At 37.0% G+C, this 26,024-nt stretch overlaps 1 protein-coding gene across 1 annotated transcript in view; it reads left to right on the plus strand.

Annotated features, from left to right (window-relative positions):
• LOC116567453 (calcium-binding mitochondrial carrier protein SCaMC-1-like) overlaps nt 1-26,024 on the plus strand; it is a 132,787-nt gene that overhangs the window by 25,273 nt on the left and 81,490 nt on the right. Inside the window, 1 exon segment of the mRNA XM_032302514.1 lies at nt 17,718-17,737. Within this exon segment, the coding sequence (XP_032158405.1) occupies nt 17,718-17,737 (20 nt within the window).

Genomic DNA, 26,024 nt, shown 5'->3' on the forward strand with positions numbered 1-26,024 from the left:
AAAGAGCAAGCTATGTTTGAAGTGTTAAAAGAAGTTCCCTAAGGCTAGAGTGGTGATCATGGTTAAAGAGGAGGCTGAAGGGCGCCTGGGTGGCTCAGTGGGTTAAGCCGCTGCCTTTGGCTCAGGTCATGATCTCAGGGTCCTGGGATCGAGTCCCACATCGGGCTCTCTGCTCAGCAGGGAGCCTGCTTCCCTCTCTCTCTCTCTCTCTGCCTGCCTCTCCAACTACTTGTGATTTCTCTATGTCACATAAATAAATAAAATCTTTAAAAAAAAAAAAAAAAAAGAGGAGGCTGAAGAGGCAGACAGGCCAAGGGAAGAGAGGCAGAAGCAAATGCAGGGAGAATGGTTGGGACACTATACAGTAACCCAGGTGAGAGACAAGAGTGATGTCAGTGGAAAGACAAGTGGACAGATTCCACAGATATTTAAGAAGTGGTTAAGATTTTGTTATAATTGTTTGTGGAGTGTAAAAGAGAGGGGGATGCCACAGATGATACTGAAATTATTAGTTGTTCAACTGGGGACCATTTATTGTGATGGGGAATACTTGGGCAGGACTGCCATGTAACAAATCCTCGACGGTACCACTGGCAATATATTTAGGGGGTCAGTGTGTGTGTGTGTGTGTGTGTGTGTCTTTAGTTTTGGGCATGAGGAGCTTCAGGTGTCCATATGAGTTAGGATTCTTTAGGTCATAAATCACAGAATTGTGACTCAAGCTGGCTTCCATAATAAATGGAATTTATTTTCTCATATTTAGAAATAAGGTGGACTTCTGGTGAAGCTTTATTATCGGATCAACAGTGTCACCAAAGAATTTACCCTACCCCCATCTCTGCTCTCAGACTTCCACTGAGTTCTTTATCTATGACTTATTCTTTTTGTGATTTAAAGATGACTGCCAGAGACTTCCAGGTGTTTAAGTTTCTTTGTGTGTAAGAGAGCCGACTCTTCTTGTATTTCTGACAGAAGAGCAAGGAAGTTTCTTTTGGGAAGTCTTCCAAAAACATTTCCTTGGGTCTCACTGGTCCAGGTTGTATCATTTATCAATCCTTGAACTAATTAATATTGTAGAGTGATAGAATGTACTGACTGGCTTGGAACAAGAAGCTAAAATACAGACCAAAATAAAGGCCAAGGAAATATTCTACTGAAAATCCATTCCTTAAGGAAAATTCTATTGTCATTATGCAGTAATAATGACAGCTCCCTCAGTTTCTGTCTGGCAAGCATGCTACACATCTGTGTTATTTGCAAAGTAGGGCCTGCAGAGATAATAGTGACCAGTATGGACAAGGCACTTAACTTCATTTTCCAGATGAAAAAAACTGAATTATAGAGAAGTTAGATCATTTGTTCTGAATTACTCAGTAAGTGACCTAGCCAAGATCAAGTCCTAGGTCTGTCTGTGATGTCATGTTGCTTTGTTAAAATTGGATAGAGTTGCCACCAGAACTTATTGCATAGGATGCTTAGTTGTTTTCATCTCAGTGATTTCCATTCCATTATAATTCCTTATTATAATCAACACTTGTTGGATGTCTGCTAGATGCTAGATCTTATTCTAGGCAAAAAAAAAAAAAAAAAAGGCATCTAAACTGAAGTCTCTACATTAAGGTTAGGGCTTCCCATCTAAAGGGCATGACTATATTTAGGTTCCTGGTAATGTACATTATGATTTTAAACTATGGATTAACTGCCCAGGTGTTCATTGATATTAAATAAGTTTGTGTGCCCTCTGGGACTTCTGGGTATTTACACACATTTGACCTTTTATTGATATAGCATAAGAAGTTTCTTTCTTCTGAAGGAACCAAATTAGAAACTTCTGAGAAATTTGCTTCTGCTTCTTTGGCTGGTGCTACTGCACAATCTCTTATTTACCCTTTGGAGGGAAGTGCTACTGAAAGAAGATTATTTGTTAATTTTAATGAAAATTATGGTTTTTTTTTTCAAATGAGCCAGAATCCTCTTACGATTAGTAGTAATTACACAGAGTAGGGAAAACTTATTGTCAGGGCAGTATCAACAGAGCTGTGACATCTAGCTGGCATTTCTATTACTGTTCTTTTTTTTTTTTAATTTGCCCTTCCATATGAACATATTTTGACTTGCTAAGTTTCTTAAAAACAAAAAAAAAACAAGTTGGGATTTTTTATTCTAACTGTACTAAATGAATTTTGGGAAGAAATGGCAATTGTAATATTGAATATTTTAGTACAGGAAGGAAGTATCTCTCTCTCTCTCTATTTAAATATTCTGTTATATTCTTTGATAAGCTTTATAATTTTCTTATAGAGGTCTTATACATTATGAAGCTTTTATATATTACTGTATGGTTGTGATATTTGTTATTATTAATGTATTCTAATACATTTTGCTAATGTTTGTTGCTAGAATATATGAAAACTCTTGGATTTTAACTTCTATCCAACCACTCTACATTACTCTTATTAATTCTAATAATTTAGACACTTTTAAGGTTTTCTCTTAATCATATTTTCTGGAAATTTCGCCATGACATGTACAGATTTAGATTCTTTTCTTCATATTAGTTAATTTTTTTTCAATGAAAAAGTTGGCATTTTTTGTGGTCCTGGGAAATTTTTTACTATTATATTTTGCGTTATATATTTTTCTTTTTTTTTTTAAGTAGGAGCCCCAAATGGGGCTCAAACTCATGACTCTGAGATCATGACCTGAACTGAGATCAAGAGTTGGACACCTAACCGACTGAGCCACCTAGGAACCCAAGGAATATGAATATATATATATTCATATTATATTATATATATTAGAGAGAGAGAGAGAGCGCTTTCTCTACTCTCCTTCTGTAACTCTTTTTAAGTTAATTAATTATTGCAGTATAATTAACATACAGTGTTATATTACTTTCAGGTATACAATATAGAGATTCAACAATTCTATACATTGCAATGCTCATCATAATAAGTGTACTCTTAATCCCCATTACCTATTTTACCCATTGCCGCAACCATTTTCCCTCTTATAACCATCAGTTTGTTCTCTATATTGAAGACTTTTTAAATTTGTCTTTCTTTCCTTTGTTTTGTTTCTTAAATTCCATATACTAATGAAATATGGTATTTGTCTCTCTCTGGCTGATTTATTTCACTTACCATTGTACCTTCTAGATTCATCCATGTTGTTGCTAATGGCAAGATTTCATTCTTTTCTATGGCAGAGTAATATTTTATCATATATATGTATATGTATATATGTGTATATATATGCATAAATACATATAACTTCTTTTTCCCTTTTTCAATTTTTTATTTAAATTCTAGTTAGTTAACATATACCACTTCTTTATCCATTCATCTATCTATTGTCATTTGGGCTGCCTCTGTAATTTGGCTGCTGTAAAGAATGCTGCAATAAACATACAGGTGTATATATCATTTTGAATTATTGTTTTTGTATTCTTTGGGTTAATACCTGGTAGTGGAATTACTGGATTATATGGTAGTTCTATTTTTAATTTTTTGAGGAATCTCCATACTGTTTTCCACAATGGCTATACCATTTTGCATTCCCACCAACACTGCTCCTTTCTCTCCATATCCTTGCCAATACTTGTTGTTTCCCGTGTTGTTTTCTTTTAGTTTTTTATTTTTTTATAAACATATAATTTTTTTTTTATCCCCAGGGGTACAGGTATGTGAATCGCCAGATTTACACACTTCACAGCATTCACCAAAGCAAATACCCTCCCTAATGTCCATAACCCCACCCGCCTTCTCCCAATGTTTCATGTGTTTTTTATTTTTACTTTTATTTTAGCCATTCTGACAGGTGCTTGGTGATATCTCAATGTGGTTTTGACTTGCATTTCCTTTATGATTAGAGATGTTGAGCATCTTTCACGTGTCTTTTGGCCATCTGTGTGTGTTCTTTGGAGAAATGTCCATTTAGGTCTTCTGCCCATTTTGAAGTTGGATTATTTGTTTGGATTTTTTTTGGTGTTGGTTTGTATATGTTCTTTATATATTTAGATAATTACCCTTTATTGGATCTGTCACATGCAAATATCTTCTCTCATTCACTAGGTTGTCTTTTAGTTCTGTTGATTTTTTCCTTTGCTGTGCAGAAGTTTTTTATTTTTATGTAGTCTCAATAGTTTATTTTTGCTGTTATCTCCCCTGCCTCAGGAGGCATATCTAGAAAAACTTTGCTATGGTCAGTGTCAGAGAAATTTTGACCAGTGTAATCTTCTAGGATTTTTATGGTTTAGGTTCCATATTTAGATCCTTAATCTATCATGAGTTTATTTTTGTGTGTGGTTTAAGAAAGTGGTACAATTTCATTCTCTTGGTTGTAGCTGTCCAGCTCTCCCAACACCTTTAGTTGAAGAGACTGTCTTTTTCCCATTGCATATTCTTGCCTCCTTTGTTGAAGAGTAATGGACCACATAATTTTGGGTTTATTTATGGGCTTTCTATTCTGTTCCATTAATCTATATGTCCATTTTTTTGGTCAGTACTATACTGTTTTGATTACTACAGCTTTGTAATATATCTTGAAATCTTGGATTATGATACCTCCAGTTTTGTTCTTCATTTTTAAGATTGTTTCAGCTATTTGAGGTCTCTTGTGGTTTCATACAAATCTTAAGATTATTTGTTCTAGTTCTGTGAAAAATGCTGTTGGTATTTTGATAGAGATTTCACTAAATACGTTGATTGCTTTGTGTAGTATAGACAATTTGATAATATTTTCTTCTCCCAATCCATGAGCATGGCATATCTTTCCATTTGTTTATGTCATCTTCAATTTCTTTCATCAAGATTTTATAATTTTCTATCACTACAAATCTTTCACCTCCTTTGTTAAGTTTATTCCTAGGTATTTTATTATTTTTGGTGCAGTTGTAAATGGGATTGTTTTCTTAATTTCTCTTTCTGCTACTTCATTATTAATGCACAGATCTGCAACATATTTTTGTATATTGATTTTGTGTCCTGCAATTTTACTGATTCATTTATCAGTTCTAGTAGCTTTTTGGTGGTGTCTTTAGGGTTTTTTGTATATAGTATCATGTCACTGAAAATAGTAGAAGTTTTACTTCTTCTTTACCACTTTTGAAGCCTTTTGTTTCTTTTTCTTATCTGATTTCTGTGACCAGGATTTCCAACACTATGTTGAATAAAAATGGTGAGAGTGGACATCCTTGTGTTGTTTAGAACTTAGGGAAAAAGTTCTCAGTTTTTGACCATTGAGTATAATTTTAGTATAATTTTTATATATGGCTTTTGCTATGTTGACATATGTTCCCTCTAAACCAAATTTGTTGAAGGTTTTTATCATGAATGGTTGTTGAACTTTGTCAAATTCTTTCTCTGCATCTATTGAAATGATCATATGGTTTTTTAATACTTTCTTTTGTTGATGTGATGTATCATTGATTGATTTACCAGTATTGAACCATGCTTGCATTACCAGAATAAATTCCACTTGATCATGGTGAATGACTCTTTACATATTGCTGGGTTCAGTTTGCTAATATTTGGTTGTGGTTGAGGATTTTGCATCTGTGTTCATCAGAGATATTGGCCTGTAGTTCTCTTTTTTGTAGTGTCCTTGTCTAGTTTTTGTAACAAGGTAATGTAGGCCTCACAGAATTAATTTGGAAATTTACTTTCCTCTTCTATTATTTGGAACAGTTTGAAAAGAACTGAAATTAATTCTTCTTTAAATGTTTGGTAGAATTCGCTTGTGAAGCTATGTGGCCCTGGACTTTTATGTGTTGGGAGTTTTTTGGTTACTGACTCAATTTCATTGCTGGTAATTGATCTGTTCAAATTTTCTATTTCTTCTTGATTCAGTTTTGGGAGGTTATGTTTCTAAGAATTTATCCATTTCTTCTAGGTTGTCTAATTTATTGGCATATAATTGCTCATATTATTCTCTAATACTAGCTTGTATGTCTATGGTATTGGTTCTTATTTCTCTTCTTTCTTTCTGATATTTTTATTTGAGCTCATTTTTTTATGAGTCTGGCTAAAGGTTTATCAATTCTATTGATCTTTTTTAAAAAAACCAATTCCTGGTTTCATTGACCTGTTCCATTATTTCTTTAGTTTTGATTTTGTTTATTTATGCTCTAATCTTTATTATTTCCTGCCTACTACTAGTTTTAGGTTTTGTTTATTATTCCTTGTCTAGCACCTGTAGGTGAAGATTAGGTTATTTATTTGAGATTTTTCTTATTTGTTGAGGTAGGCCTGTATATTTATAAAATTCCCTCTTAGAACAGCTTTTGCTGCATCCCAAAGATTTTGGACCAATGTATATTCATTTTCATTTGTCTCCATGTTTTATTTTTAAATCTCCTCCTTGATTTCTTGGTTGACCCATTCATTGTTTAGTAGCATATTGTTTAACCACCATGTTCTTTCCAGATTTTTTCTTGTGGTTGATTTCTAGTTTGAAACTAGATCTAGTTCCTAACCACTATTGCTGTGGTCAGAAAAGATGTAGGGTATGTCTTTGATATTTTTGAATTTGTTGAGCCTTCTTTGGGGCCTAATCTATTTTGGAGAACATTTCATGTGCACTTGAAGAGGATGTATACTTTGTTGTTTTAGGTTGGAATGTTCTGAATATATCTGTTAGATCCTTCTGGTCCTATGTGTCATTCAAAGCCATTGTTTCCTTGTTGATTTTCTATTTGGATGATCTATCCATTGATATAAGTGGGGTGCTAAAGTCCCCTATATTATTGTATTACTACTGATTACTTTCTTTATGTTTGTTACTAGATGCTTTATGTATTTGGATGTTCCCATTTTGGGTTCATAAATATGTACAATTGTGATATATCCTTGTAGGATTATTCCCCTTATTTTTATAATATGGTGTCTTTCTTTGTTCCTTATTACAGTCTTTGTTTTAAGGTTTATTTTGTCCAATAAAAATATTGATACCCTGGGTTTCTTTTCACTTCCATTGGCATGATAAATATTTTTCCATCACTTTCAGTCTGCATGTATATTTCGGTCTGAATTGAGTCTCTTAATAATCAGCAAAAAGATGGGTTGCTTTTCAATCCATTCCATATCCTGTGGGGTTTTTGTTTTGTTTTGTTTTGTTTTTTTGGATTGGAGCATTTAGTCCATTTATGTTCAAAGTAATTACTGATAGGTGAGAACTTATTGTCATTTTGTTACTTGTTTTATGATTGTTTTTGTAGTTCTCTGTTTCTTCTCTTGGTCTCTTGTCTCATGGTTTTGTTTATTTTTATTTTTGTTTTTTAGTGATATATTTGGATTCCTTTCTCTTTATTTTTAAACTATTACCAGGTTTTGATTTATGGTTACCATTAGGTTTGTATATAACATCTTTTGCATATAACAGCCTATACTAAATTGATGTTTCCTTAAGTTTGCATTCTTTCTTTACTCCTCTTCCCCTCATGCTTTAGGTATATGGTGTAAATTAATATCGTGTGTGTGTGTGTGTGTGTGTGTGTGTGTGTGTGAATCCCCTGACTGTTATAGATATACTTACTTTTACTGCTTTTGTCTGTCCTGCTTTTCAAGCTCCTGCTTATAGTCTTTCCTATCTACTCAAAAAGTTCCCTTTAACATTTCTTGTAAAGGTGGTTTAGTGGTAGTGAATTTCTTTAACCTTTGTTTGTCTGGGAAATGATCTCTCCCTTTATTCTGAATGATAACCTTGTTGGATTGAGTATTTTTATGTACAGGTTTTTTTTTTCCTTTCAGAACTTTGAATATATAATACCACTCCCTTCTGGCTTGAAAACGTTCTGCTAACAAATCAGCTGATAGCCTTATGGGTTTCCCTTGTATGTAACTGTTTTCTGTTCTTTTCCCACTTTTAAAATTCTTTCTTTATCACCATTTTTTATTTCCATTTTTGGTGTAGACCCCCTTTGTTTTTTTTTGGGGGGGGGTCTCTCTGTGCCTTCTGGATCTTGATTTCTGTGCATAATTTCTGATAATGATATTTATCTACTCTAAATCAATTAAAGTCACTAGATTCTTAAAAAAAAAAAAGTAAGGGGGTAGGAGGAATTAAGATCGTGGAGTGGGGGATCCTGAGCTTGCCTCATCCCTTAAACAGAACTAGATCAACATCAAATCATTTTGGACAAATAGGAAATCGATCTGAGGAGTAAGAAAACAATCTGAACAATTGGAAGGAGAGAATATGGTAGATGTGAGCTTAGAGTCATGAATTGGGGGAGAAAAGAGCTGTGGTACTATGTTGGTGGGGAGTCCTTTTCCCAGAGTTAAGTCAGGGAGAGAGGAAAAGAGCAGGTGAGAGAATAACACTTAGGGTTCACATAATATGTTGCAGTGAGAAGATCCCCTGGGTGGCACAGGGAGAGAAAGCCTCCCTTTCTGGAATACATTTGGAAGAGGGTTTTTGCCTCTTTAAGAACAAAGGGTCTGCTAGGAGCCTTTGAGCACTGTCCAGCAGCAGGGGACAGAGGCACATGTGGAGGATGGATAAGCTGGTGGCAGTTTTTGCTGTGCATCACCATAGACTCCAGACACCATGTGCATGCTGTACAACTGCTTTTCTGGCACAGAACAGTGCTGGGCACAATGCCAGGCTTTCCTCTGGGGGAGGGGAGTGGGTCTGTGCCTTGTCAGGTCCTTTAAGATTTGAGGTTTTGAATTCCAGTTATTGGCCAGAGATAAAACATAGGAGATCTGTGGCACCAGGCATGACAGTAGCCTTGGCACAGACAGGGTGAGGATGGGAATCTGATGAAAGCCTGGGGCAGAGTAGAGGAGATTGTTCCCCTTTTTGTGAGGGCCTCCTAAACTGGAAGGCTGTGAGTAACCCTCATTGGGGAAGAGAGCACAGGATGACCCCAGCTTCCACACACCCCCACACCAGTGCATTGGGACTTCAGAGAGAAACACAGTGCCTCCAGTGTAGGCTGGAGTCGTTTACACCAAACCCTGGCCCCCTGCTACTGGCAGGGGCAACTTTATAAGGGCAGGTCTGACTGTGAACAAACACAGCAGGCCTCTCCCTCAGAAGATCACCACAGCACCCCCCCACCACCATATACCAGGTCTACTGATAATAGAGTGTTCAAGAGTCTCAGCTTCAGTTCTGGTGGAAATAGGACCAGGTTTTCATTTTTAGTTTTAATGTATTTATTTTATCACTTCTCTTCTTTTTTCCTAGGAATCAGGCTTAAGGTTTTTTGTTCATTTGTTAGTTTGTTTGTTTACTTTTCTCATTTTTTGAATCAGGCTTGTTTTCTTTCTTTTTTCCTTCTTACTTTCTTATTTCTTGGAATCAGGCTTATAGTTTTTGTTTTTCTGTTTACTTTTTTGTTCCTTTTCCTTTTCTCTTTTCTTGGATTATACATTTTATTTTTTATTTTTTTATTCAGACTAATCTTAACAAACAAACAAAAGCATACCTAGTTAAATGTCCAAACACTCCCCACTCCAATAAAAATTTTTTTAAAAAACCATGTAGGGTATCAGAATGGATTAAAAAAACAAGACCTGGGTGCCTGGGTGGCTCAGTGGGTTAAGCCTCTGCCTTCAGCTCAGGTTATGATCACGGGGCCTGGGATCAAGTCCTGAATCAGGCTCTCTGCTTGGCAGGGAGCCTGCTTCCTCCTCTCTCTCTCTCTCTGCCTGCCTCTCTGCCTACTTGTGATCTTGCTCTGTCTAATAAATAAATAAAATCTTAAAAAAAAAAAGACCCATTGATATACTGCTTACAACAGACTCATTTTAGACCCAGAGTCACTTCCAGATTGAAAGTGAGGGGATGGAGAACCATCCCATGCTAATGGATGTCAAAAGAAAGCTGGAGTAGCCATACTAATATCAGACAAACTAGATTTTAAACCAAAGACCATAGTAAGAGATGAAGGGCACTATATCATAGAAAAGGGGTCTATCCAACAAGAAAACCTAATAATTGTAAATATTTATGTACTCAACTTGGGAGTAGCCAAATAATATAAATCAATTACTAACAAACATAAATTCATTGATAATAATACAATAATAGTAGGGGACTTTAACACTCCACTCACTACAATGGACAGATCCTCTAAGCAGAAAATCATAAGGAGCAATGGCTTTGAATGACACACTGGACTTCACATATATTCAGAACACATTCTAAAGCAGCAGAATAGACATTCTTTTTGAGGGCATGTGGAACATTCTCCAGATTAGGTCACATGTTGGGTTACAAATCAGACCTCAACCAGTACAAAATACTGAGATCACACCATGCATATTTTCAGACCATAATGCTCTGAAACTTGAAGTCAACCACAAGAACAAAATTGGAAAGACCACAAATACATGGAGGTTAAAGACCATCCTACCAAAGAATGAATGGGTCAACCAGGAAATTAAAGAAGAAATAAAGAAATACATGGAAGCAAATGAAAATGAAAACATGACAGTCCAAACCTTTGGGATGTAGCAAAGGTGGTCCTAAGAGGGAAGTATATAGCAACACAGGCATTCTTCAAGAAGCAAGAAGTCTCAAATACATAACCTAACCTTACACCTAAAGGAGCTGGAAAAAAAGACTGCAAATAAATCCCAAAACCAGCAGAAGAAAGGAAATAATTAATATTAGAGCAGGAATAACTGATATAGAAATTTTAAAAAGTCAGTAGAACAGATCAATGAAACTAGGGGCTGGTTCTTCAAAAGAATTAACAATATTGATAACCACCTAGCCAGACTTATCCAAAAGAAAAGAAAAGGACCCAAATAAATAAAATCATAAATGAAAGAGAAGAGATTACAACCAACACCACAGAAATACAATTATAAGAGAATATTATGAGCCATTATATGCCAGTAAATTGGGCAATCTGGAAGAAATGGATAAATTTCTAGAAACGTGTGAACTACCAAAACTGACACAGGAAGAAATAGAAAATATGAAAAGACCCATAACCAGCAAAGAAATTAAATCAGTAATCAAAAATTTCCGAACGCACAAGAGTCTAGGGCCACATGGCATACCAGGGGAGTTCTACCAAACATTTAAGGAAGGAGTAATACCTATTCTTCAGAGGCTATTCAAAAAAGTAGAAATGGAAGGAAAACTTCCAAACTCATTCCATGAGGCCAGCATTACCTTGATTCCAAAACCGAAGACCCCACTAAAAAGGAGAATTACAGACCAATATCCCTGATAAACAAGGATGCAAAAATTCTCAATATGGTAATTGAATCCAACAGTACAGTAAAAGGATTACTCACCATCATCAAGTGGGATTTATTCCTGGGCTACAGGGATGTTTCAATACCCACAAATCAATCAATGTGATACAGCACATTAATAAAAGAAAGGATAAGAACCATATGATCCTCTCATTAGATATAGAAAAGGCATTAGACAAAATACAGCATCATTTCTTGATAAAAACCTTAAGAAAGCAGGGATAGAAGGAACATAGATCAGGATCATAAAGACTGTATACGAAAGGTCCATAGCTTCAGGTCATTTTCAATGGGGAAAAACTGAAAGCTTTCTTTCCCTAAGGACAGGAATAAGGATGTCCACTCTCACCACTGTTGTTCCACATTGTACTAGAAGTCCTAGCCTCAGAAATCAGACAACAAAAAAGAAATAAAATGCATTCAAAGTAGCAAGGAAGAAGTCAAACTTTCACTCTTCACAGATGACATGATACTGTATGTATAAAACTTGAAAGACTCCACCAAAAAATTACTAGAATTCAGCATGATACATGAATTCAGCAAAGTTGCAGGATATAAAACCAAAGTACAGAAATCTGTTGCATAGCTATAGAGTAATAAGGAAGCAGGAGAAAGAGAAATCAAGGAGTCAATCCCACACACAATTGCATCAAAAACCAAAAGATATGTAGGAATAAACCTGACCAAAGAAGTAAAAGATCTGTAAGCTGAATATTATAGAACATTTATGAAAGAAACTGAAGAAGACACAAAGAAATGGAAAAACAGTCCATGTTCATGGATCAGAAGAACAAATATTCTTAAAATGTCCGAACTACCTAAAGTAAACATTCTACACATTCAGTACAGTCCCTCTCAATATAACAGGAGCATTTTTAACAGAGCTAGAACAAACAATTCTAAAACTTGTATGAAACAAGAAAAGATCCCAAATAACCAAAGTAATGTTGAAAAAAAGGAAAACGGGGGTGCCTGGGTAGCTCAGTGGGTTAAAGCCTCTGCCTTCGGCTCAGGTCATGGTCCCAGGGTCCTAGGATTGAGCCCTGCATCAGGCTCTCTGCTCAGCAGGGAGCCTGCTTCATCCTCTGCCTCTCTGCCTACTTGTAATCTCTGTCTGTCAAAAAGATAAATAAAATCTTAAAAAAAAAAAAAAGGAAAAAGGAAAAGGTCATCATCTCAGGGTCCTGGGATGGAGCCCTGTATCTGGTTCCTTGCTCAGTGGGGAGTCTGCATCTCCCTCTCCTTCTGCCTACCCCCCCATGCTCTCTCTCTCTCTCAAATACATAAATAAAATATTTTTAAAAGATGTTTAGTATATATATATATAACAATAGAATATTACTCAGTGAACAAAAAGAATGAAATTTTGCCATTTGTGACAATGTGGGTAAAGGGCACAAATACACTAGAGTGTATTTTTTTTAAGATTTTATTTATTTGTTAAACAGAGAGAGACACAGAAGGAGAGGGAACATAAGCAGGGGGAGTGGGAGAGGGAGAAGCAGGGAGCCTGATGTGGGGCTCAATTCCAGGACCCCAGGATCATGACCTGAGCTGAAGGCAGATGCTTAACAACTGAGCCATCCAAGCGCCTCAGAACTAGAGTGTATTATGCTAAGCAAAATAAATCAGTCCAAGAAAGACAATACCATATGATCTTACTCATATTTAGAATTTAAGAAACAAAACAGATGAACATAGGGTAAAGGAAGGAAAAATAATATAGGATAAAAACAGAGGGAGGCAAGCCATGAGAGGTTCTTAACTATAGAGAACAAACTGAAGGTTGCTGGAGGGGAGGTGGATGGGTGGATGGACTAAATGGGTGATGGACATTGAGAATGGCATTTATTGGGACGAACACTGGGTTTATATGTAAGTGATGAATCATTAAATTCTACTCCTCAAAATTAATACTATACTGTATAAGAACTAACTTGAATTTAAATAAAAAATATTAAAAAAATTAATTGATATGGTTTTATAAAAGTAAGGGGAGAATGTAAGGTTTTTTTGGGGGGATATGAAAAATAATGACTTTTTTCCTATGTTAGTATTGTCCAGTTTCACTTTGGCCATTCTCTGTAGCTGATTCTGTCAGACCATCAAGCATGAACTTCCTTACCCAACTCTCTCTCTCTTGGGTAACTCAGAGAACATTCCACCCCAGCAGACTTCTTAATTTTTTTAAAAAATTCTATTTATTTATTTGACAGAGATCACAAGTAGGCAGAGAGGCAGGCAGAGAGAGAGAGAGAGAGAGAGAGGAAGAAGCAGGCTCCCTGAAGAGCAGAGAGCCTGATGCAGAACTCGATCCCAGGACCCTAAGATCATGACCTGAGCCGAAGGCAGAGACTTTAACCCACTGAGCCACTCAGGCACCCTTAAAATTTTTTTTTTAATAAGAGTTTTTGTTTTTAAAGATTTTACTTATTTATTTAACAGAGAGAGAGAGAGAGAGAGAGAGATGGTGAGAGAAGGAACACAAGCAGGGGGAGTGGGAGAAGGGTTTCCCACTGAGCTGGAAGCCCAATACAGGTTTGGATCCCAGGACCCCGGGACCATGACCTGAGCTGAAGGCAAATGCTAAATGACTGAGACACTCAAGAACCCCCAGACTTCTGAATTCTTATCAGGAGTTTGGATAACAATTAGGATTGTGGAGTCAGACTGCTTGAGTTCAAATTCTGATTCCAGAATTTATTTAACCTCTCCTGTTAATCCTGTGGATTCTCTCATCTTAAAAATGAGGATTTTGCCTCTTTGGAGAACAGTGTGGAGATTTCTCAAGAAATTCAAAATAGAACCTCCCTATGACCCTGCAATTGCACTCCTGGGTATTTACTCCAAAGATACAGATGTCGTGAAAAGAAGGGTCATCTGTACCCCAATGTTTATAGCAGCAATGGCCATGGTCGCCAAACTGTGGAAAGAACCAAGATGCCCTTCAAGGGACGAATGGGTAAGGAAGATGTGGTCCATATACACAATGGAGTATTATGCCTCCATCAGAAAGGATGAATACCCAACTTTTGTAGCAACATGGATGGGACTGGAAGAGATCATGCTGAGTGAAATAAGTCAAGCAGAGAGAGTCAATTATCATATGGTTTCACTTATTTGTGGAGCATAACAAATAGCATGCAGGACATGGGGAGAAAGAGAGGAGAAGGGAGTTGAGGGAAATTGGAAGGGGAGGTGAACCATGAGAGACTGTGGACTCTGAAAAACAATCTGAGGGTTTTGAAGGGGTGGGGGGTGGGAGGTTGGGGTACCAGGTAGTGGGTATTATAGAGGGCATGGATTGCATGGAGCACTGGATGTGGTGCAAAAATAATAAATACTGTTATGCTGAAAATAAATTTTAAAAAATGAGGATTTTAATTAAACAAATAATGATTGAGTTGCATGTATCAGACTCTGTTCTAGGTGCACCAAACAAGAGAGACAGGGAGTCTGTCCTTGGGGAGCTCAGCATTCTTTCACTGGAAGACAATAAGCTAAAAGCTTAAAAGCTTATTTAAGCTAAAGCTTAAATAAGCTAATAAGATAATGCCTTAGTGATGAGAAAAACAGAACAGGAAAGGAGAGTAGGGAGTGTTAGGGACTGAAATTTTCCATATCAAGGTCTGGGAAGGTCTTTCTGAGAAGGAGACTTCTGAGTAAAGATCTGAAGAAGTCGAGAGGGTGAGCCATGCATAAATCTACAGAAAGAGCATTAGCATTGTGGTCAGCCTGTGCTGCTGGAGTGGAATAAACTGAAGAGGTTAGTAAATGAGGTCAGAGAATGAGTAGGGACCAGATTTAGCAAAACCTTGCAGATCATCCAAATTACTTTAACTTTTATTCTAGATGAAATAGGAAAACACTGGATGGATGGTTTTGAGCAGAGGAATGCCATATCCAATAAGTTTTTTTTTCATTATTTTAACAACTTTATTGAGATATAATTCACATACCATTATTTCACCATTTTAAAGGACAGCACTCACTTCCCTTTCCCATTTTCCCTACTCCTTGGCAACCACTAATCTTTCTGTCTCTACAGATTTGTCTTACCAGTATATTTCTTATAAATGGATCTTACCATAATGTCTTTCCTGATTGTCTTTTTTCACTCACCATAATATTTTCAAAAATTATCCATGTACTTGTAGCGTGTATCAGTATTTCTTTCTTTTTTATTGAACATTATTCCATTATATGGATGTACCACCTTTTATTTGTCCCTTCATCAGTTGATGGATATTTTGGTTTCTACCTTTTAGAAGGTTATTATGAATAATGGTGGTATGAAATTGAGTACAAGTTTACCTGTGGACAAATGTTTTCATTCTTCTATATATAGGAGTAGAACTGCTGTATCATTTAACTCTCTATTTACCCTTTTGAAGAACTACCAAACTAATTTCCAAAGTGGTAAAACAATTTTATATTTCCACCAATAGTGAATGAGGATTTCAAGTTCTCTACATCCTTGTCCACATCATTTTTATTATAGACATCTTACCAGATATAAAGTGGTAGTATTGTCCATTGTTAATTGGTTTGTCTTTTTTATTGTTGACTTGTAGAAGTGCTTTTTATGTATTGGATATAAGTCCTTTATCAGATATATAGTTTGCAAATATTTTCTTCCCTTCCATGGGTTGTCTTTATTTTCTTTATGGTGTTCATTGAAACACAAAAGTTTTAAATTTTGATTAAAAATTAAAAGTTTTTAATTTTGATTAAAATTTTTAAAAAACTTATTATTTCTTTTGTCATTTGTGCATTTGTTGTCCCATCTGAGAAACCATTATCTGATACAAGATCATGGAAAATTTACTATTATATTTTCTTCTAAGAATTTTGTAGTTTTAGTTCTTATATTTAGGTCTATGATCTATTTTTAATTTTTATATGCTGTATTAGGCAGGGGTCCAACTGCATTCTTTTTGGAGGTAGATATCCAGTTGTTTCAACTGGAAGAGAGCCAACTGAAAATGTGTAACTTGTTGAAAAAACTGTTTTCTCCACTGGACAATCTTGGCACTCTTGTTGAATCAATTACCTATAAATGAAAGTGGTTTTGTTTTTCTGGAACCCTGAATTTTACTCTATTGATCTGTATATCTATCCTTATGTACCACAATGGCTTGGTTGTTGGGGCTCTATACTAAGTTTTAAAATCAGAAAGTGTTAATTATCTTTCTTCTTTTCTAAGCATTATTTAGGCTATTCTGGGTCCTCTTACATTTTCATACAGATTTTAAGATCAGCTAGTGTCAGAAGTTTTAGGACAATGGAGAATGTAGTTCTTCCCTTGAAATAATGATGTTAGTAAGTTTGGAGAGTAAATGATGAAGGATATGGTATCATGCCAGAGAAAAATTAAAGGTCCATTTAATATTTTATGGCCATGAATTTAAAATGAGACCAGTCAGCATAAGTGTGTGTTTTCTCAGCCGTGTTCAGCTATATTCTGAACTATTTTCATAACATGAAATCACCATTTATGCTTATCACTCTTATTCTCTTATGAGTAGAGAGTTTTCCAAAGGCTAAATGATTTTTGATGACATCATGCTCATATGGCTATTTGATGTATTCTTATGTTTATATTTTTTCTGTTTTAATATCTACCACAATAGGTAATATTGATAGCTATAACCCATAGAAGCAAAAACTTTTTGGTGTTCTCAGTAACTTTGAAGAGTATAAGGGAGGGGCATCTGGGTGGCTCAGTGGGTGGGCCTCTGCCTTAGGCTCCTGTCATGATCTCAGGGTCCTGGGATGGAGCCCCGAATCAGGCTCCCTGCTCCGCGGGGAGCCTGCTTCCCCCCTCTCTCTGCCTGCCTCTCTGCCTACTTGTGCTCTCTCTCTCTCTGTCAGATAAATGAATAGAATCTTAAAAAAAAAAAAAATTAAAGGAGTCCTAAAACAAAGATATTGCTGGTAGAGGAAATGCAATTTGGCACAATCAGCTTCCCTAAAGATTAGGCCATCAGGGCTCTGATAGTTGAGTGGATAGTGAGTACCATCACTAAGGTTCTCTGATCTCTGATTGTTAGTACATCTCTGAATAATTCTAATTATAGGATGGCGCTAAGGTAAAGATGTAATATTTAGATAATTTGAGTCCTGGAAATATTGGAGGGAGGGATTTATTAACTTTAACTGTATTAAATTTACACTAAAAATTGGCAGTTCAAAAATGTCCAATGGCTCTAATTACTTTGTCCTGTATTACTACATCTGGCATTTTATATTCTTTGCTATAATTTAACACAAAAGATAAAAAGGAGTATATGCTTATGGTGAGAAAAGATATTAACATTTTATTATGGTTCTTCCTTAATAGTTATTAAAATATATTATTATTTTTTTCTTGGCCAGCTTTTGAAGACTCATTGGCTAAACACTGATACAGAAGACCCCGGGTTGCTGACTGATCAGATATAATGCCTTCTCTAACTTTTGTTGTCATTTTTGCAGATACCCCCTGCACTTGGTGAGAACTCACATATAGGTTCAAGGTGAGTTTTTGTGAGAAGGATGACAGTGTAAAAAGTTCCATTGTAATTTAGAAACTTTCTTTCTTTTTTTCTTTTTTAACTTTCTCTTCTGAATAATGTCTAAGAATCCCCCTCATTTCCATCATTCAGTGCTGTCTCTTTTAAAAAGACAAAATTAGGAAATTCTTCTTATATGAATGGGAATGGTGCTATTTATTTACTGCCTTGGGTGGTAGAATGAATGCTTTCACACTAAAGGGGTCCAGACTTTTGGTGAACTAGAGTTCGTTCATAAGATTGTGGTAACAAAGGATTAAAAATCTAGATACCTACCTAAATGACTATTAAAAGTCTTTTGCAAGCTGAGATGTAGTGATTCTGTTTAACTTAAAAAGAACTCAATAAAGTACCTGCTGATTATTAGGAAAAATTATATATTAAGTTCAAAAAGATTCTTTCGATTTATTTTCACATATATACCCCTATGAAACTACCAACTATATCAAGAGAATACTTTTCCAGCACCCCAGAAGGCTCCTTCATACCTTTCTCAATCAGTAAACACCCAAACCCAAGGTAACTATTATTCTGAATTTAATCACCATTTATTAGTTTGTCTTTTTATTTATTTTTTTTTAGAGAAAGAGAGAAAGATAGAGCACAGGAGCTGGGGGGAAAGGCCAGTGGAAGACAGAGAGAGAGAGAGAGAGAGAGAATCTTAAGCAGGCTTAACTCTCAGTGCAGACCCCGAGGTGGAGCTCTATCTCACAACATTGAGATCATGACCTGAACTGAAATCAAGATTTGGACACTTAACTTACTTAGCCACCCAGATGTCCCTAGTTTGCCTGGTCTTGAAAACTATGTACTGTCTTGGAGAGTCATCTTTGTTGACTACATGTAATTATTTTCTTTGCTGTACAGTATTTTATTACATTAATACTATACTTAATCCTTTGTAATATTTTAAAATTTATTTTTAAATTAGAGTATAGTTGACATACATTATTATATTAGTTTCAGGTGTACAACATAGCGATTTGACATTTATATCTATTATAAAATGCTCACCACAATAAGTATAGTGATTATACTAAGGGAAACATAAGCACTTATTTCTCTCATTTCTCACACATTTCTCTCTCACTTATTTCTCTCATACACACATATTATTTCTTTTTTTAAAAAAGATTTTATTTAGGGGCACCTGGGTGGCTCAGTGGGTTAAAGCCTCTGCCTTCAGCTTGGGTCGTGATCCCAGGGTCCTGGGATGGAGCCCCGCATCGCGGGCTCTCTGCTCCACAGGGAGCCTGCTTTCTCCCCTCTCTCTGCCTGCCTCTCTGCCTACTTGTGATTTCTCTCTCTCTGTCAAATAAATAAAATCTTTAAAAACAAACAAACAAACAAAAATTTTTATTTATTTGACAGAGAGAGATATCACAAGTAGGCAGAGAGGAAGACAGAGGGAGAGGGAGAAGCAGGCTCCCCGATGAGCAGAGAGCCCAATGTGGGGCTTGATCCCAGGATCCTGAGATCATGACCTGAGCTGAAGACAGAGGTTTAACCTACTGAGCCACCCAGGTGACCCAGCACATATTAGTTCTTATATACATACCAGAAGAAGAATTTTTGGGTAATGGGGTAAATACATATTAAGTTTTTTTTTATTGTTGTTGTTTTAAGATTTTATTTATTTATTTGACAGAGAGAGAGATCACAAGTAGGCAGAGAGGCAGGCAGAGAGAGAGGGAAGCAGGCTCCCTACTAAGCAGAGAGCCCGATGTGGGCCTCGATCTCAGGACCCTGGGATCATGACCTGAGCTGAAGGCAGAAGCTTAACCCACTGAGCCACCCAGGTGCCCAACACATACTCAGTTTTAGTAGATACTGCCAAATTGGTTTTCCATAGTGTTTATTTCAGTTTATACTATAAAAGTAATGTATGCATTCCAGTTGATCTTTATCTTTGTTAACACTTGTTATTGTCAATCTTTTAATTTAGACATTCTGATAGTTGTGCAATAATATCTGTCACCTTAATTTACATTTCTCAATGACTAATAATATTGAATACTTTCATTTACACTTATTTTATTATTTTTTGTATCTTACCATTTTATTTTTATTTTTTAAATGACACATTTATTTCAAGATCTAGCAAATACCACTACTAAAGATTTCTTTAGTTTCTCAATCTTTTTTTTTTTAAGATTTTGTTTATTTATTTGACAGAGATCATAAGTAGGCAGAGAGGCAGGCAGAGAGAGAGAGAGGAGGAAGCAGGCTCACCACTGAGCAGAAAGCCTGATGCGGGGCTCGATTCCAGGACCCTGGGATCATGACCTGAGCTGAAGGCAGAGGCTTTAACCCACTGAGCCACCCAGGCACCCTGCTACTAAAGATACGATGTTACAAACTTCTGTTATTCTTTTTTAAAAATTTAGATTCAATTAATTAACATAATGGGTTATTTGTTTCAAGGGTACAGATTTGTGATTCATCATAATACCCAGTGCTCATTACAAAACATACCCTCCCCAATGTCTATCACCCAGCCACTCCATCCCTCTACCCCTCTCTCCTCCAGCAACCCTCAGTTTGTTTCCTGAGATTGAGAGTCTCTTATGCTTTCTCCCTCTCTGGTTTCACTTGTTTCATTTTTTCCTCTCTTTCCTATGATCCTTTGCCTTGTTTCTTAAATTCCATGTATTGGTAAGATCATATGATAATTGTCTTTCTCTGGCTGACTTATTTCACTTGGCATAATACCCTCTAGTTCCATCCATGTTGTTGCATGTAGCAAGATGTCATTTTTTTGATGGCTGTGTAATATTCCATCACATACACATACATGCACACAGACACACAGACACACACACATACACACACACACACACACACACACACATATACCACATCTTCTTTTTTTTTTAATTTTTTAATTCTTTTCTGCGTAACAGTATTCATTGTTTTTGCACCACAACCAGTGCTTCATGCAATCTGTGCCCTCTCCAATACCCACCACCTGGTTCCCCCAACCTCCCACCCCCCGCCACTTCAAAACCCTCGGATTGTTTTTCAGAGTCCATAGTCTCTCATGGTTCACCTCCCCTTCCAATTTCCCTCAACTCCCTTCTCCTCTCCATCTCCCCTTGTCCTCCATGCTATTTTTTATGCTCCACAAATAAGTGAAACCATATGATAATTGACTCTCTCTGCTTATTTCACTCAGCATAATTTCTTCCAGTCCCATCCATGTTGCTACAAAAGTTGGGTATTTGTCCTTTCTGATAGAGGTATAATACTCCATATTGTATATGGACCACATCTTCCTTATCCATTCATCCATGGAGGGTATCTTGGTTCTTTCCACAGTTTGGCGACCATGGCCATTGCTGCTATAAACAATGGGGTACAGATGGCCTTTATTTTCACAACATCTGTATCTTTGGGGTAAATACCCAGTAGTGCAATTGCAGGGTCATAGGAAAGCTCTATTTTTAATTTCTTGAGGAATCTCCACATTGTTTTCCAAATTGGCTGCACCAACTTGCATTCCCACCAGCAGTGTAAGAGGGTTCCCCTTTCTCCACATCCCCTCCAACACAGGTTGTTTACTGTCTTGTTAATTTTGGCCATTCTAACTGGTATAAGGTGGTTTCTCAATGTGGTTTTGATTTGAATCTCCCTGATGGCTAGTGATGATGAACATTTTTTCATGTGTCTGATAGCCATCTGTAGGTCTTCATTGAAGAAGTGTCTGTTCATTTCTTCTGCCCATTTTTTGACATGATTATCTGTTTTGTGAGTTGAGTTTGAGAAGTTCTTTATAGATCCTGGATATCAGTCTGTTGTCTGTACTGTCATTTGCAAATATCTTTTCCCAATCTGTGGGCTGCCTCTTGTTATCTATTCATCTGTCAATGGACATCTGGTCTCTTTCCATAGTTTGGGTATTGTGGACATTGCTGCTATAAACATTGGGGTGCATGTGCCATTTTGGATCACTACATTTGTATCTTTGGGGCAAATACCCAGAAGTGCCATTGGTGAGCCATAGTGTAGCTCTATTTTCAACTTTTTGAGGAACCTCCATACTGTCTTCCAGAATGGCTGTACCACTTCCTATACCAACAGTACAGGAAGGTTCCCCCTTCTCCATATCCTTGTCAATATCTGTCATTTCCTGACTTGTTAATTGTAGCCAGTTTGACTAATATATCTCATTATATCAATGATATCTCATTGTGGTTTTGATTTGGATTTCCCTGATGCCAAGTGATGTGGAGCACTTTTCCATATGTCTGTTGGCCATTTGGGTGTCTTCTTTGGAGAAATATCTGTTCAGTCTTTTGCCTATTTCTTCATTGGCTTATTTGTTCTTTGGATGTTGAGTTTGATAAGTTCTTTATAGATTTTGAATACCAGCCCTTTATCTGATATGTCATTTGCAAATATCCTCTCCCATTCTGTCAATATTTTTTTGTCTTTTGTTTTGTTGCCTGTTTCCTCTGCTACGTAAGCTTTTTAATCTCAGTGAAGTCCCAATAGTTCATTTTTCCCTTTGTTTCCCTTGACTTTGGAGACACGTCTAGCAAGAAGTTGCTGTGGCTTAACACTTATTTTAAAGATTTGATTTACTTATTTTAGAGAGAAAAGAGAGCATGAGTTGGTGGGAGGAGCAGAACGAGAGCGGGAGAAAGAATCCCAAGCAGACTCCAGTGTTGAGTGTGGAGCCCAAGATTGGGATCAATCTCATGAACCTGAGATGATGACCAGAGCTAAAATCAAGAGTCGGATCCTCAACTGATGAGCCACCCAGGTGCCCCCCCACTTTTTGATATATACATAGCCATGGCTTCTGTGAATAACAAAAGTTTGGCTTCTTCCTTTCCAGCTTTTATACTTCTTATCTCCTTTTCTATTCCTAGTTTGTGGAAAGTGCTTTTTAAATCATGAATAGGTGTTGAATTTTATTAAATGCTTTTTCTACATCAAAATAATACTATTATTTTCTCCTTTTTTTCTATGAATGAATGACTTTCAAACATTAAAACGACCTTGAAATCATAGAATAAACATCCTTGGCCATGTTGCATTACCATTTTATATAATATTGGGTTTGATTGATAATATTTTGAATAGGATTTTTATATTACATTCATGAGAATTTTTTGTTGTAATTTTCCTTCCTGTAATGTTCTTTTCAGGTTTTTGCATTATTGTTACATTGGCTCCAAAAAGATCGTTAGAAAATATTTCCTCTTTTTCTAGTCTTCAGAAGAACTTGTGTACAGCTAGAATTAATTTTTCCTTAAATATTTGGGAGAACTCACCAGTGAGCCCGATTTTGCCTGGATATTTCTGGTGGAAAGCTTTTTACTTTCTTTCTATATTTTAGTAACAGATCTGAGTTCTTTAAAAGGTATGGATTGTTCAGTTTTCCTATTTTTAATCCCATCAGTTTTGAGGTATTGTGTTTTACAAAGAGTTGTCCATTTCATCTAAATGTTTAAAATTAATAGCATAAGGTCAATAATAGCATAGTCAATAATAGTATCATTTTAATATGCCTTTAATAATGACCTTTAAAAATTACTGTATGTGAGGAGTCAAGATGGTGGAGAAGTAGCAGGCTGAGACTACTTCAGCTAGCAGGAGATCAGCTAGATAGCTTATCTAAAGATTGCAAACACTGGCAAATCCATCGGCAGATGGAAGAGAAGAAGAACAGCAATTCTAGAAAGAGAAAAATAACCACTTTCTGAAAGGTAGGACTGGCGGAGAAGTGAATCCAAAGTGATGGGAAGATAGACTCCGGGGGGAGGGGCCAGCTCCTGGCAAGCGGCAGAACAACGGAGCACAAAATCAGAACTTTTAAAAGTCTGTTCCGCTGAGGAACATCACTCCAGAGGCTAAACTGGGGCGAAGCCCACACGGGGTCAGCGTGGCCTCAGGTCCCGCAGGGTCACAGAAGGATCGGGGGTGTCTGAGTGTCGCAGAGTTTGCGGGTATTGAAAAGGGAAAGCCGGCTACAGAGACAGAGCCGACAGTAAGCTCACAGCTCGGGGTTACCTTGAACCAGCCACAGGCTCCGTGAGCTCTGAGCCCGGCCGGCCGGAGGTCAGGCAAACAGGAGTAACTGGGCGCTGTTCTCTGAGGGCGCACTGAGGAGTGGGGCCCCGGGCTCACGGTTCTTCCAGGCCGGAGACCAGGAGGCCTCCATTTGTATTCCCGTCCTCCAGAACTCTACGGAAAGCGCTCAGGGAACAAAAGCTCCTGAAAGCAAACCCAAGCGGATTACTCAGCCCGGCCCCTGGTAAGGGCGGTGCAATTCTGCCTGGGGCAAAGACACATGAGAATCACTACACCAGGACCCTCCCCCAGAAGACCAACAAGAAATCCAGCCAAGACCAAGTTCACCTACCAAGGAGGGACGCCTGGGTGGCTCAGTTGGTTAAGAAGCTGCCTTCGGCTCAGGTCATGATCCCAGCGTCCTGGGATCGAGTCTCACATCGGGCTCCTTGCTCGGCAGGGAGCCTGCTCCTCCCTCTGTCTCTGCCTGCAATTGTGTCTGCCTGTGCTCGCTCTCGCTCCCTCTCTCTCTCTGACAAATAAATAAAATCTTTAAAAAAAAAAGGAGTGCGGTTTCAATACCAAGGAGAGCAGCAGAATTCCAGAGGAGGAGAAAGCAAAGCACCCATGGCTTTCTCCCTGTGATTTTTTTTAGTCTTGCAGTTAATTGAATTTTTTTCTTTTTCATTTTTTTTCTCTTCTTCTGCTAAGTTTTTTTTTAACTTTTACCCTTTTCTTTATTAACGTTTTTTAACTAGCTTATCTAATATATATTTTTTTCTTTTTTATACTTTTCTTTATTTGTTTTCTTTTTTTTAATTCTTTTCTTTTCTTTTTTTTTCTTTCTTTCTTTTTGAACCTCTTTTTATCCCCTTTCTCCCCCCTCACGATTTGGGTTCTCTTCTGATTTGGTTAAAGCATATTTTCCTGGGGTTATTGTCACCCTTTTAGTATTTTACTTGCTCCTTCATATACTCTTATCTGGACAAAATGACAAGGCAGAAAAATTCACCACAAAAAAAAAAAGAACAAGAGGCAGTACCGAAGGCTAGGGACCTAATCAATACAGACATTGGTAATATGTCAGATCTAGAGTTCAGAATGACAATTCTCAAGGTTCTAGCCGGGCTCGAAAAAGGCATGGAAGATATTAGAGAAATCCTCTCGGGAGATATAAAAACCCTTCCTGGAGAAATAAAAGAACTAAACTCTAACCAAGTTGAAATCAAAAAGGTGCAATCAAAAACGGGGGCTCTCACTGCTAGGATAAAGGAGGCAGAAGAAAGAATTAGCGATATAGAAGACCAAATGATAGAGAATAAAGAAGCTGAGCAAAAGAGGGACAAATGGCTACTGGACCACGAGGGGAGAATTTGAGAGATAAGTGACACCATAAGATGAAACAACATTAGAATAATTGGGATTCCAGAAGAAGAAGAGAGAGAGGGGGGAGCAGAAGGTATACTGGAGAGAATTATTGGGGAGAATTTCCCCAATATGGCAAAGGGAATGAGCATCAAAATTCAGAAGGTTCAGAGAATGCCCTTCAAAATCAATAAGAATAGGCCCACACCCCGTCACCTAATAGTAAAATTTACAAGTCTTAGTGACAAAGAGAAAATCCTGAAAGCAGCCCAGGAAAAGAAGTCTGTAACATACAATGGTAAAAATATTAGATTGGCAGCTGACTTATCCACAGAGACCTGGCAGGCCAGAAAGAGCTGGCATGATATATTCAGAGCACTAAATGAGAAAAACATGCAGCCAAGAATACTATATCCAGCTAGGCTATCATTGAAAATAAGAGGAGAGATTAAAATCTTCCAGGACAAACAAAAACTGAAAGAATTTGCAAACACCAAACCAGCTCTACAGGAAATATTGAAAGGGGTCCTCTAAGCAAAGAGAGAGCCTACAAGTGGTAGATCAGTAAGGAACAGAGACCATATACAGTAACAGTCACAGGCAATACAATGGCACTAAATTCATATCTCTCAATAGTTACCCTGAATATTAATGGGCTAAATGCCCCAATCAAAGACACAAAGTATCAGAATGGATAAAGAAACAAAACCCATCTATATGTTGCCTACAAGAAGCTCATTTTAAGCCCGAAGACACCTCCAGATTTAAAGTGAGGGGGTGGAAAAGAATTTACCATGCTAATGGACATCAGAAGAAAGCAAGAGTGGCAATCCTTATATCAGATCAATTAGATTTTAAGCCAAAGACT

The sequence above is a fragment of the Mustela erminea genome, chromosome 10, assembly GCF_009829155.1.
Source record: "Mustela erminea isolate mMusErm1 chromosome 10, mMusErm1.Pri, whole genome shotgun sequence".
In the NCBI taxonomy this organism is placed as follows: Eukaryota; Metazoa; Chordata; class Mammalia; order Carnivora; family Mustelidae; genus Mustela; species Mustela erminea.